A 15,387-nucleotide genomic window follows, 5' to 3' on the forward strand; every position below is an offset into this window, starting at 1 on the left:
GGTGGGAGATGGTAGGTATCCCGTGTAATTAGCTGAGGTGCGTGCAAGTTGATCCAGACACCACGGTTATCAACAAAAAAAACTATGAACACTAATTTTTTTCTCTTTCCAAGAATACAATTAATACTCTGCCTCAATCTCAAACTAGTTCGAGTGGCAATATCATTCCTTTAGATATCTTGCTCAATTCAAGCCTATTTCAGTCGACACAGGTAAGTTTTTTGCATTCTAAGGCAAATTAGCACTTCTCTAAACTGAAGTTCAATAAATCTCACATTTGTTCCTATTTGGACTCAACGTATGAGTAACAACAATAATTAAGTCTTAATTCCAACCAGTTGACATAGCTTACATGGATCTTTTGCTCAAGTTATATTCTATTTTTAGTTGCATCTGCATTGACCTTGAGAATCTGAGATAACAAGTCTTTTGAGGTAACTCCTTTCCATTTAATTTTAGGTCTAACTTACCCTTTTTAGCACCTTCAATCAACACAATTTTGCATGCAGAAAAAGGTGTGTTTAGAGATCTTTGTAGGATATCTCTAAGTCATTCCATGGCCCTCTTGTCTTATCATCCATATCGCAACTCAATATGTTGTGATAACTTTTAATCTTTTTGATCATTTCAAAGTTTATATAACTACACATCCATCCCATATGTCATTGTTAGTCAGCCAACCATTTTGCAGGACTTTTCTTTCAAACTAGGAACACTATATGGGAGTGAATGGTGAGCTTCTAAGGCAATCTTAAGTTATTTTGCAAAAGTTTAGCGTGGAAATAGAGATTCTTACGAACACAACATTCAGTCATCCTTAAACAATAAAAATGATTTGTTAAATGCTCGGTCTGCAATAGCATGTGGCTTGAAACTGATATAGAAACATTGACCCGTATCGAAACTCTCGACTATTTCACTATACTCCCTCTGCTACAATTTATTTGTCCATCTTTCCCTTTAAATCCATTCGATGAAGATTGAACCACTTTGATTGAGTGTGTACAATATTTACTTGACCCGAAGTTTCGCATTCACCAGCCCACCTTACCTTGTTGGCCTTGACAATGAAATTTATCCCCAAACCCCAACATCTCAAAAATTAAAAATTAAAACTTTGCCATGTTCCCTTTCCAGACAAACTACCACGTTTCTTAGAACTATTACTTCACTAACTCAACTTTTTACAAATAGGCTACTCTACCCCAACCTTTGACATTACTTTCTATGTTTAAGTAGAGAATCTACAAATAAATAAAAAGTACAGGAGTTCTCTATATTAATCCTCGCTGACCATGTTCCCATTTAAATTCAGTCAGGCCGACATAATACAAAATAAAATAAGAATGAAAAGTACTAGAAGTTCTATATTTTCTATTGGCATAAGAATCATTGATAAGGTCAAAAGACTCCTTGAAAGCACAGGACATAAAGTAAACTACAAACATGGCTGAAATATATTCACTAATGGGTATGACCTATATAAATGTTTTTCTTCCATTGTGCCCACTCTTTTGTCGAGTCTGCAATGAATCCAAAAGCTTCTAAGTCTTATGAGATACCTTCCATCCATGTAAATTTAGGTTTAACTCAATCCTTTTCAACATGTTCACTCACTACAGAGTACAGATAGGTGCATCTGAAGGTTGATGCGGGACATGACTAAACCCTCTCAAGAGACCTTCTCATTGTATCTTTAATGTGTGTTACTTGCACCATTTGGCGAATGTGTTCATTTTTTAATCTTGTCTAATTTTGAATGACCAGAGTAGTCAAAAACGAAAAGCGCAAAAAAGCACTAAACTTTGTTGGAATTTTAAGCACATTTAAAGTGTGGGCTTTAAACGAAGAGAAGAGTCAATGAAGACAAAACAAAAAATATAGAAATGTAATTCAAAAAGTGTAACTATAAACATAAACAATAATTTTTGGACAGAAGAATGAATTTTTTATATATATACACACAAAAAAAATATATGTTGCTGTGCTCTTAAGTAGAATCCATCAGTGAAGGGGCACACGGCTTAGCACCTTGACACCCACACTAAAGCACCGATGAAGCGAGGCGAAGCACACAACTTTTGCTTCACCCAGCTTCAGAGCTTAATAGTGCTTTAATTTAAAAACCTACCTTTTGTTTTGGTAGCCATTCTCTAGTCATATAACACTCCAGTAGTACTTTTCATTTCAAGTATCGGATCTTGATTCTATATGTAACATCATAATCTATCATTCATTATCTTGGAACAACGAGCCTATATATCTGGTTTGTTTAAATTAAGACACCACAATCTCATCTAATCTTAATCTCAACTACTACTGCTGTTCTAGTTTCAGAGTCATATTTAGAAAACCTTCTACTTATCCTGAAACTACTAGTCTCTAGATTGTTTCTCCATTGTTCAAGCTTTTAGTTGATACCCTTGTTTATTTCATTAATTAATACAATATCGTTAGCATATATCATACACCATGAAACCTCTTTTTGTGTTGTGTTGGTTAGCTCATTCATAATTAGGGTAAACAAGAACCTGCTCAAGTCAATACCTCTCGTAAACCACGGTTGTGGGAAACTTCTCAATATCTACTACTATTATTCTCACGCTAGTGACGACTCCTTCATACATGTCCTTATAACATAGGTTCCAAACATAAATGACAGTAATTATAAAACTTGTACCACAAAAAAAATATCTTTTATTTGAGTAAAGCTAATGGTATGTCTTTAGTCTTTACCATAGTGAATGATTCTGGCTGAGCAAAAGCAAGCCCGGCAACTTCCAATAGATTCCCAAGAAGGCAAGCATAACCAGGAAGATCAATCGCTATATCAGGAGGGAGGACATTAATATGGTCTTTCATGCATAATTTCATCTGATGAAAATAATGACGACTCACTGATGGACTTGCAAAGATCTGCATAATGAAATGAAACCAGCTGAACATAAACTTCACAGAAGCATAAATCTGAACTTCCACATGAAGATGAACAACTATATGGCACAAATATGAGACATGAGCTGATAATTCATGCAGATAATCCTAAAGATCATTTTACATGAGCTAGCATAGAGCAACTTGATACTTGGTTGGCAAAGGATTATCCCTTAATCTGATCCTCCATTGAAACAGCAATGTTCTGGTGGAACACTGTAACCAATTACCTCTTTCAGGTGAGGGAAAAACCGCCATAAAAATGGAATTGTAAGAATCTGGGAGGGAAAGAAACATTGTGGATCAACAGTTGGGCAAGTACAAGTGCCTTGACCAATATGAGATGTAATTAGTCCAAGCACGCGCTCGAATGAAGATACAACCCTGTTGGAAGCTGGAAAGCTTCTATCCTGCAAAAATTAAGCTGCATCATGTCACTCTCAAACTTAAACAAACACCTAGGCAAGGAGAAATTTGGATTCTTGAGATACTAGTACACCAAAACCGAAAAACAAATAAATAATGCACGCATAAAAATAAGGTTGTCTACTTGTCTTGTTTAATATTATTTCCCATCCGAAGAAATATTACATGCATGTATATTGTCCAAAGCATTTGTTGAAGGTCCTAAGCACAAGATAATTGTCCAGAGTGTTCCCCCCATATCTTCTCTTCACTCATTTCTCACATCATATCAAAGTTTACAATCTCGATAGATATTCAAGTCTTTTCTTCTTACCACTGGGCGGCTTTTTTTTTTATATAAGTAAAACTAATAACGAACCAAGAAGGTGTCAAAAGTAGTCTATATCTTTTGCAGAGAATGCTTAAAAGTTGTGCAGAATGAGAAAAGAAGAGAGATGTTGGGGAATAAATTGTTTGATTATATCGTCAAGCATGTTAGGGCTTAAATAGTGTTCACAAGTAACTCTAAAAAGAAAAGTAACCTTAACGAGGACATGATAGTAATTTTTATTAAGGAATGAGATCTTGCCACATTTATAATTTGCTAATTCTTAACATTTGCCCTCAGGTTGGGGCGTACATATTATATTCTCCTAACTTGCCCCAAATATACTCAATTCTGGAGCCACAAATATACTCAACCTCATCTGATGAGTGCTTGACGGAAGCAGTAGATGTTGTCAGAGCAGGAAATGAGTCACACTTTGTGTACCAGGTTGAGCTTGCAGCTGTAGATGAGATGATAATGTTGCTTTGCACCTACCGGAGATGAAGATAGTCCTCATAATCACCACAAATCAAGGTAATAAAATGAGGTATTTGATCCCTCTTGCATCCCGTGAAGGTAGGATTCCAGTTCCATTAGTCTAAACAACCATTTTAATTTAGGAATAAGAACAAGAAATTTTTCTTTGCTTTTGTGAGATTAAGAAGAAAAAGAAGATTGGTTTGGAAGGAAATAGTCATTATGTTTTAATTGAACTAGAGAAATTGAAGGAAATTTTGGATGAGAGAAATTTTTTTAACCAGAAAAAGAATTAGAGAAAGTAGTACTAGAAGAGCGAGAGAAAGAATTCTCAAAATATGTAGAAAGAAATCTAAGAGTAAAGCAAAACCCTTGGCTTTGATTTCAGAGTAGGAACTCAAACTTGCCTCGAGTAAAAGAATTTTCAGATAGGGACTCAAACTCTTGGCTCTAATAGAAATTCAAGATCAGAGGAGGGTGTTGGTCACATAGAAAGTAGCAGTGCGGGTCACCAAAGTGATAGTGGCACCATAATGGTCGTCCAAGAGATGAACGATGCTAGAACGGAGAGAGGAACACCGATTGCTGGAGAGAGGAGTTGTGCTAGATACATGGAAGAAGAAAATCATTGGCGGCACATCTTGGCCGGCATTGCCTGCCATTAGCGAAAGCTATTTGAATTTCTACCAAGATCTTATAGGCTCAGATACCATGTAAAATATCAAAAAACAAAGAAAAATATTGAGAATGAAGTACTTGATTATTCCCTCAAATATGTTGGGGTTTAAATAGTGTTTACAAGTAAAATCCTTAATCATATATATGTCTGGGTTTTGCTAACCTACTATATGAAGGTAGTATGTTAGCATTGTACCCACTTTTAAATTACCCAAAAGATCCCTATTACTATTCTAAATATTTCTTTAGCAGTAACGACAGTTTCGTCTTTTGATACACCAGCATGACCTAGATTCTTACCATCCCTCTTCGTCAAGTTCATCTCTCATTCTATCAGGGATCATCTCGGTTCAGCAAACCCCCATTCTTTTAGCCATTTTTTTTTTTTTTTTGAAACTGGTAACTTTGTCTATATATGTTAGAATCCGAATCTTAGAAGAGTTGTTGTAGCCCCATATTTACAAAGTACTATCTACATCTATGATTCTATGATCCTATGTCTATAATGAGTCTAAAACATCAATAATAGAGACGGGATGATTTAAAAGTAACTGATTACACCAAAAACACAGTAGCAAGATGCAAGTGAGCTTAATCTGTTGCATATTGTTCTTTTTTTTTTTGAAAATGGTAACGATGTATTATATCACAAAAGTACATGGGTTGTACTCAAACCTTATATACAGATGCACTCTAGACACTCCTACTCTATTTCTATATTGAGTCTAAAACATCAACTATAGAGGCAGTGTCATTTGAGTATAATTGATTACACCAAAAACATAACAACAAAATGCAGTTTAGTTTAACATCCTGCACACTATTTTCTATGCCTTCAAAACATCTGGAATTCCTTTCTTTCCAGATTGCCCACCATATTGAAGCAGGGATAATTCTCCATCTAGTTCTGTCTTTTGCAAGGGCACCTGCCTCCTCCCAGCTGTACAAGGCCTCAGTAACTCTCCTAGGCATAGTCCAGGATATGCCTTTAAGGCTCAAGAAAATCCTCCAAAGCTGCCGGGTGTATTTGCAGTGTAGAAATAGATGGTTTACAGTTTCTAAGGTTTCCCCACATAGGAAACACCTAGAGCATAAGGTTATCCCCCTTTTCATTACATTATCCTGAGTCAGGGCAGCTTCCTTAGCTAGCAGCCAAATAAAGCATGAGACTTTGTGTGGGATTCTACACTTCCATATTTGTTTCCAAGGCCAGATGGGACTCTGCTGGCTTGATTCATCCATCAGCCTGTAAGCTGAATGCACTTTGAACTCTCCTCTATTGTTGCCTTTCCACCAAAGCATATCCTCATATGCCTGAAGTCCAGTAAAATGTCCAACCAACTTGAGGAATTCTGCCAACCTCATCACTTCCCAGTCATTTGGTTCTCTCCTGAAGATGAAATTCCACCCTTGTGGTGTCCATAGTTCTGCAATAGTTCTTTGTTGGAACATTGCCAGATTGTAAACATCAGGAGATACTTCCAATTCCCATCATCTCTAAAATCTTCAGAAGGTACTTCCAATTCACATGATCATATGCTTTTTCTATGTCCAGCTTGCATAGAATGCCAGGTTTCTTCTGCAAACACCTAGAGCATAAGGTTATCCCCCTTTTCATTACATTATCCTGAGTCAGGGCAGCTTCCTTAGCTAGCAGCCAAATAAAGCATGAGACTTTGTGTGGGATTCTACACTTCCATACTTGTTTCCAAGGCCAGATGGGACTCTGCTGGCTTGATTCATCCATCAGCCTGTAAGCTGAATGCACTTTGAACTCTCCTCTATTGTTGCCTTTCCACCAAAGCATATCCTCATATGCCTGAAGTCCAGTAAAATGTCCAACCAACTTGAGGAATTCTGCCAACCTCATCACTTCCCAGTCATTTGGTTCTCTCCTGAAGATGAAATTCCACCCTTGTGGTGTCCATAGTTCTGCAATAGTTCTTTGTTGGAACATTGCCAGATTGTAAATATCAGGGAAAAGAGTTTCCAGGTTACCTTTCTCATGCCATTCATCCTTCCAGAATTTGATTTTGTTCCCATTCCCCACTTTCATCTTGAATTTGGGTTTAACTTCCTCCCATAATGCTCTTATGGATCTCCATAAACTGATCCCATAAGGTGTGGTCACAATCTTAGTCATCCAACTATCTTGATTCTCATATTTGGCACCTATCACTCTTCTCCAAAGTGTTTGGTTTTCATTTGAGTATTTGCACAACCACTTCATTAAGAGTGCTTTGCCATGTAGCTCCATATTCTTTATTCCCAGACCACCATTCTTCTTTCCAGTTGTCACTGCATTCCATTTTACTAGATGAAAACCTCTATTCTCTTTGTTTCCTTGCCACAAGAACTTCCTTCTTATGCTGTCTAGTCTTTTAGTGATCCCTGGTGGGATGGGAAATAGAGACAGCATGTAAGTTGGGAGAGCATCTAGGACTGAGTTTATGAGGGTCAGTCTACCCCCTCTTGACAAGTACTGAGTTTTCCATCTGGCCAGCTTCTTCTCACACTTCTCTATCACACCATTCCAAATTTCTAAGGACTTGGATTTTGCTCCCAATGGCATACCCAAATATGTTGTAGGTAGAGTACCTACTTCACCCCCTAGAATTGAAGCTAACAAGTCTATGTTGTTGACCTCATTGATAGTATACATAGAACTTTTAATCCAGTTAATGTGCAACCCGGATACCCCTTCAAACAGCACCAGGATCACCCTTAAGTATTTCAGTTGGTCTTCCTCAGCTCCACAAAAAATCAATGTATCATCTGCATACTGAAGATGTGTCACCTCCAAGCTTTCTGTATTTTCTCTAGCCACATCAAAACCTTTTATCCATCCTCTCATATTTGCTGTCTTGAGCATATTATTCAGCCCCTCCATAGTAATTAAGAACAAGAAAGGGGACAATGGATCACCCTGCCTGAGTCCTCTTTGAGTTTGAAAAAACCCTGCAGGGGACCCATTAATCAGAACAGAGAAGCTAACTATAGAAATGCAGAAGCTAATCTAGTTCAACCATTTTTGTCCAAATCCCATCATCTCTAAAATCTTCAGAAGGTACTTCCAATTCACATGATCATATGCTTTTTCTATGTCCAGCTTGCATAGAATGCCACGTTTCTTCTGCTTAATCCTGGAATCTACAGCTTCATTAGCAATCAACACTGCATCCATAATTTGTCTCCCTTTTATAAAAGCCATTTGATGTGAGTCCACCAGTCTATCACAACTTTCAACCTTTCTGTGAGAACTTTGGAGAGTATTTTGTAAATGCTCCCTATGAGGCTAATTGGTCTATAGTCCCTTAAACTCGTTGGCTCCTTTTTTCTTTGGAATGAGTGCAATGAAGGTAGCGTTGAAACTCTTCTCGAAGACTTCTTGCTCATAAAAGTTTTGAAATGTGTCCATGATGTCTTTCTTCAGTACATCCCAACACTTGATGAAGAAACCCATTGTGTACCCATCTGGACCAGGAGCCTTATCGGCTGCACATAGCTTTAGGCAATTTAGAACTTCATTCTCCTCAAATCTGCCTTGCAGCGACAGTTTTTCCTCTTCAGTCAACATTGGACATTCAGCATTATTATAAGGTCTCCATTGATGTGTTTCTCTATACAGGTTCTTATAATATGCTATTATCTCCCCTTCAATTCTGCTTTTCTCTTGAGTAACCTCTCCTTGTATCATGAGTTGATCTATATTGTTATATCTCCTGTGAGCATTTGCCATTTTGTGGAAGAATTTGGTGTTCTTGTCTCCCTCCTTCAACCATAGTACTCTTGATTTCTGTCTCCATGAAACTTCCTCTTTCTTGACTAGCTCTTCATACTCAAGTAAGATTGCAGCCTTTTTTGTCGTTTCCTCCACAGTGAGAGTTCTATTTACCCTTTCTGTATCTAATTCTGCTAACTGCTCTAACAATCTCCTTCTTTGACTGCCCAGATTTCCCTCCTCTTCTTGTTTCCATTCCTTTAGCTTAAGTTTCAGTGCTTTAAGTTTGCATGCCAAAACATAATCAGGTCTTCCTGTGTAACTGAAGGAGCTCCACCACTCTCTAACTCTATCCACAAAACCTTCTGACTGCAGCCACCAATTTTCAAACTTGAAGTAGCTTTTATTTCTCTCCCAGCAACCAGTAATCAACGCTATTGGTATATGATCTGAGCCCAGCCTTTGAAGAGGAATCTGTTTCAAATTGTTGAAGGTATCATCCCATTCTTTAGAAATCATGATTCTATCAATTCTGGAGGCTGCCTCCTGTTGATCTCCCTTAAACCATGTGTATGCAGCATCTTCTAATTGCATGTCAACTAATTCCATGTCCTCTATGAAATCAGAAAACTCTCTCATTCCCTTAGTTCTTCTGTTGCAGTTCTTCTTCTCAGATATGTACCTAGATACATTGAAGTCCCCACACATTGCCCAGGGTCCCTCCATCAACCCCCTTACTGAGCTCAATTCTTCCCATACAAGTCTCCTTTCCTTGTAACAATTAGGAGCATACACTCCAGATATATGGCAGCTAAAATTCTGGGTTTGTGATTCAAATTTACAAGTAATGGTGTAAGAACCAATTTCCAAGACCTCCCCCATCCATGCCCTCGCATCCCACATCAATAAGATACCTCCTCTTGTTCCACTTGCTTTTAGACAGGCATGTCTAATCCACCTGCCTCCCCAAATCTGTTTTACCATCTCTGAAATATCCCCTTCAATTTTTGTTTCTTGGAGACACACTATATCTGCTCTCCATCCAGACAACAAACTATGTACAACCCTTCTCTTCTCCCTGTCGTTTAATCCCCTAACATTCCATGATATTAGCTTAAACTTCATCATGTATTGAAAATTGTGTTCCTCCCCTTATTCCTACTTCCAGAACTTTTAAATTTTACATCAAAGGCTACAAGACTTTTAAGTTCTTGTGCACCCTTGATCTTGAGTTTCTTAACTTCTGTATCCTGCTCCATTCTCCTGACTTGTCTGCAACTGTCTATTTGTAGTAGTAACTCTGTTGCCTCCTCTTCATGCCCTTGGAAATCGATCCCAAAGATTTTCCCCAGTTTTATCAAGTTCTGTTGTACCCATGTTGAATTCGCTTTATCTACATCTTGAGCCCTTTGTTGTTGTTGCACCATAATTGGTACAGGTTCCTCCACCTCCCAATTAACTATTTCTGTGTTTGAGCTCTGTATTGCTAGCCCAGTCTCCCCTGACTTGTAATTTCTCTATCATCTCCCCTATCTATGGAGTTAGGTTCTTCCCCTCCCGTTATCATCAAATCTCCCCTGATTTCTTCCTCCAGCAGCTATGTCACGACTTTTGTGTTCATGTTCTGCTTTCCTTCGCTTGAATTGGACACGTGCAAGGCTGTTATGTCACCAGCCAATTTATGGGTTTCTGTGTAGCCGATCTTTGTCCCTTGTAAATCATTAAAAATGACATGTGCTGCAAAGTCAGGGCCATTGGGCCATTTAGAATTGTTATTCTTCTTGGGCTTTCCTGATGGGCCCAGTTAGCCCTCTCATTTAAAAAACTCACATGCCTCTCACGTGCTCCATTCCCCATTGTCTTTCTAGCTGTCGAAGTACAGCCCACGTGCTTCGATGTACTAAAATCCCTAAAAGGATGGGATTTTGGTACTATGTCGCAGATATTTATGCCATCAGACCTCTGGATAAATCTATTCCCTGGGCAAAAGACCTCATCTTCCCCGGCGACAATGCCTCCACTTTCCGACCTTATTTCGAATCTGGGTTTGCTTTCTGCCCAAATTGGAAAAAAATATGTAATTCCATCACAAGCGACAGAGACCTCTTTCGGAAGGTTTCTCCCGTTGTTTTTCACCAGAATCCTTGCCCACTTCAGGTGGTTTTTTAGCTCAGTTTCTTCTCCTGTCCCAATCCAACCTCCACACAGATCCCCAATTTCTTGGAAGACCTTCCTAGACCACAAATGCAATGGAATCCCCACTACTCTAATCCAAGTTTCACGCACAGTTGAGGGGCTAGGAGTGCACCCTGTTGTTGGACTCCACCAATCTAGATGAAATATGCTACTCTTCCACTCCATTGGCCTTGGATGATCAATTCCGCCATGTATCTATTGGGGAATTCGAAAAGGAAGATTTCGCTGTTCAATTCATATATGTTGACTCCAAAGACCTTTTTCCAGTTTGTTGAGGACCAGCTCCTGATATCCGCCCAGAGATGGTTTCTCCTTCTTTCCTGTAGTGCAATATCCTATAAGACATCTCTTGAGGAGATTTTCCTCCTTAATATTCACTGGCTTAGTAATCAGAATGCTTCCTTTCTTGGTGTTCATCTCGGCTCTTCTTAAATTACTACTCCCCCATTTACTCTGTTGGACAGCCTCAGCATAACAGTATTCTTCCTCCGTCACCCTTGAGAAAGAATGTTCCTTCTCTCTTTGCTGACATTTAATGAATCTCTCAATCTTTAATGCAATATCCACCCACCCTGCATTTAATGCAAGTTCCGGTATGATTAAGCCGACCTTCCACCACTATTTAAGGTTATCACGCTCATAAATTTCCCATATTCATTTTGCTTCTTAGTACAAAAGGCCTCTGCCTCTCTATCTGCTAGTTTCCATCTTCTCGTCTCCTTTTTATGCTCCTTTGAAGCCTCTCTCAGGCAGAAACATATCCATTCCATAGCTTTCTTGCTCATAACTGACCTCGTCATCTTCTTTCTACTTCTTTCAACCCATTCATACCATTCAGACTTGCTCGAGTTCCATCTAGTGATGTCAAATGACTTAAACCCAGCATTAAAATAAATTCTATTCTCTTCCATCCTAGGCTAAAGTGTGTAGCAATTATCACAGTGGGTGATAATTGTTGGCTTAGAAAGAAAAGGCTAAGATTCCGGTGGTTGCTGCCGGAAAAATGGTCTTCTACTGCCCTAGAAAGTAGGACAGAGAAAGTGCATTGGTATTCGTGCCTAGGACAGAGAAAGTGCATTGGTATTTGTGCCTGGGAGGAAATTTCCTTTCTCTCTGTTCTACTGCATATTGTTCTTTATGCTCTCAAAACACCTAGAATTCCTCTCCTTCCAAATTGTCCACCAAATGCTTGCTGGGACTATCCTCCACCTGCCTCTATTCTTGCCCAACAGCCCAGCTTGTTAAGGCCTCTGTAATTTTCCCAAGTATGCTCCATGCTATTCCTCTGAGGTTCAAAAACAATCTCCATAGTTGTCCTGTGGTTCTACAATGTAGGAATAGATGATTCACAGTCTCTGCCTGCTCCCCGCACAAGAAGCACCTGGGGTTTCAAATTATCCCTCTTTTCATTAGGTTCTCTTGGGTAAGCATTGCCTCCTTTGCCAGAAACCACACAAAGCATGCCACTTTATATGGTATTTTGGTTTTCCAAATGTTCTTCCATGGCCAACTGCTTGGCTGCTGGTTGTGTTTCATTTTCCTGTACGCTTTGCTCACTTTGTATGTGCCTTTCTCATCTCCCTTCCACCATAGTTCATCTTCATCTGTTCCCAACCCACTGAATTGCTCCATCTTGAAGATGAAATTTGCCATTCTTGGTATTTCCCAATATTTTAGCCAATTTCTAGTCCCATTTTAGGGGAAAAGTGACATTTTACACACACTAATTAACATGTGTTCTTAACCCACCTATCTTCTCTTTTTTCTCTACGAAACCATTTCATTTAGAGAATGGTAGAAGACCCATTTCCCTCCGCCTGAATTTTGATTACAGAAATTAAATGTTGGGTTTGTTACATGCCTTTTATACTCATCAATATTGACAATAAATCTTAAGAATGCAAACAACTCACAAATAATTTAAAGGAGATCATGGTTTAATTTATGGAGACTATCAAAATTAAGAAGAGAAAGAGAATGATAGAAAGCAAAAGAATAAAACAAAACAGATGCCTCAAGCTTCGCAGATGAAGAGAATAAAATGTAAGAGAAAGGGGGAAAACAGGAATTGGCTTTAGTTTTTGGTGGCAAGACAAAGATATCCCTCTCAGTTTGTGCATTGATAATATTTTGCTTGGAACTTTTAAGGAAATTAAAAAGTTGGCACCATGCTAATCTACTACCTTCAATGTAGTAGGTTAGCAAAGCCCTATATATAATATACATCATTACATATTCAGTAATGTATCCCCTGTTGTAAATATTTACGACATCTCTTGGTGAGATTAATCAATACTTTTAACAATCAAAATAAAATCCTAAAAAGAGAGAGAAAATAATCCCAAAACAGGAAGAAAGTAATTCCTCTTTCTTACAACACAACTATAAGGACTCTAAACCTTTCCTATATATATATACACACACACACAAATATATTTAAATAATGAAAGGAATCTTATCGTATTAATAATTTACTAGTTACCTTTTCTCAAAAAAAGAATATTAATAATTTACTAATTCTTAAGAAGTGTATCGGAAACATAGGATTGAATAGAGTTGTATGAAAGCCCTGCAATTCAACATTGGTCCAGATTATTAGAAATCTCCATGAATAATTACAAGCTTGTCACACATTCCATCACCTTTTGCTACCTACTTTCTAGCTCCCAATAGTAGAGCACTTTAAGCAATAAAGCTAGCTAGAAAAATGTGAAATTAATCCATAACTACAAACTACTTGGACTCCCTGAAAAATATACTTAACAACTCATCATTAAGGATTACATATGCTGAGGCAAGTAGTAAAATAATTTAACTATATAGCTCTTGTACTTGTAATAGCAGTCAGAAAATATACATTATAGAGGAAAGGAAGTATCAGCTGAATTCATGTTGATGTATATTATACCTTGCCAATCAGAACAATTTCCCGAAATAAGGAATATATATTTCTTTGAAGAAGATAGGTGACAGTGCTGCAAGCCCAAGGAAGCCCTAAATCAATCAACAATGCTACTGCATCCAACAAGAGGATTGCTGATGTACAGGACTTCTCAGATTCCATAAAAAGTTGATCTCTCAACTTATTCCTGCACGAGCATGGCTCATATAAGTAAAATAAAGACATGAAAGCACTTGTTTAGCATTCCAATTGGATTTAAGACCTAAAAAACTGGTGTCCTACCGATGTCAAATAAAATAGCTTATTTCAGAAATGACACTATAGATGAGTAAAAACATAGATCAATAACTAGTATAGTAGCACTATCAAAATAAATGCCTACCACATGCAATTTCATCAAAGCTAATTAAATTTCAAGGTTTAGAAGAGTAAGACTTCTGCTCCCCCTCCCCCACCCCCACCCCCCCAAACTCACTCTCCTTTCTGTAAAGAATTCTAAGCAACCAGTTATAAAGCTTGTCATCGAAGTGTTGAAATAATGGAACGATAAAAGACATCGTAAAATAGCATAGTATGTAGCTATAGAAAACAAGTGGTGTTTCAGAGCTTTCCTCCTATAATAGCTATTAACAATGTTAGGGAAGAAGAGAAAGTTGCAAGATAATACATGTACAAATGGGACCATAGTTCTTAAATGAAAAAGAGGACTGGGATATCGTGTTGGGGGAGTTAGAGCATTTTGAGGGTCGTCGAGATTTTGGGTATCGTAGGTGCATAAAGGTTGCGGAGGTTAAGGGGGCTATTTGTTAGATGAGGAGGGGAAGAGCGACCGGGCAAGACGAAATCACGGTGGATTTTTGGAAGAACACAGGCCAGGTCAATATAGTGTTATCAAAAGCAAAAAGCGCAAAAAAGCTTTAAGGTCTGTTGGGGCTATGAGTGCAAACCGAAAATAAAGCATGGGCTTAAATGAAAAAAGGCACAAAAGGAGAAAAATACGAATATATATATATATATAGAGAGAGAGAGAGGGGCCAAGACTAATAATTATAAACATGAATAACAAATATATGAAAAAAGAATTATGATAAAATGAAATATCAATTGTTTAGTGTCGCCTCTTCAGAAAGGCTCATTGGCAAGAGAAAGTATGCCATGAAAAATTGATGACGACTATGAAGCTCACATTAAGCAAGGCAAAACGGTCAACACGTTTTGATCCTCATTTCAGAGCTTAAGCGTGCCTTTGATAATACCGAATTGGAGTGGCTGACTGGGTTGATTAGTGTCATATTTAGGACAGCTAAAATGTCAAAGGAATGGAAGTTGAGTGCAATGGTTCTGTTGTACAAGAATAAGGGTGATATTCATAATTGCAACTACTATACGGGTACCAAGTTGCTATATTGTGAGGTAAGGTCCGTGTACACTCTCCCCTTCTCCAGACCCCAGTTTGTGAGATTTCACTGGTATAATGTTGTTGTTTTGTAGTGAAGTGAAGCTCCAAGTGGTCATTCAACAGAACACCCATAGCACAAAAGGAATAGAATGAAATGCCAAACACTGAAGACTGAACGATAGCAATATAATTCTCAAAAAAAAAAAAAACGATAGCAATATAAAGATCTGGAGTTCAGGTCCAATACGATCCAAAAAAAGTAAAAGGAAAGAATTTATTAAAAGACTAAAAACATGAAAGAATAAATTTATCTCCTTTTCGAAACTATTAACGACTGTATATATATA

General features: G+C 38.0%; 1 protein-coding gene across 1 annotated transcript in view; it reads right to left on the reverse strand.

Moving 5' to 3' along the window:
• LOC102590690 (E3 ubiquitin-protein ligase UPL6) overlaps positions 1-15,387 on the reverse strand; it is a 45,617-nt gene that overhangs the window by 22,066 nt on the left and 8,164 nt on the right. The window contains exons 5-7 of the mRNA XM_006337930.2: positions 13,648-13,828; positions 3,165-3,344; positions 2,737-2,916 (exon numbers count right to left, since the gene is read on the reverse strand). Coding sequence (XP_006337992.1) covers positions 2,737-2,916; positions 3,165-3,344; positions 13,648-13,828 — 541 coding nt within the window. The remainder of the gene's footprint in view (positions 1-2,736; positions 2,917-3,164; positions 3,345-13,647; positions 13,829-15,387) is intronic.

Source organism: Solanum tuberosum, unplaced genomic scaffold (assembly GCF_000226075.1).
Source record: "Solanum tuberosum cultivar DM 1-3 516 R44 unplaced genomic scaffold, SolTub_3.0 scf00001, whole genome shotgun sequence".
NCBI classification, from domain to species: Eukaryota; Viridiplantae; Streptophyta; class Magnoliopsida; order Solanales; family Solanaceae; genus Solanum; species Solanum tuberosum.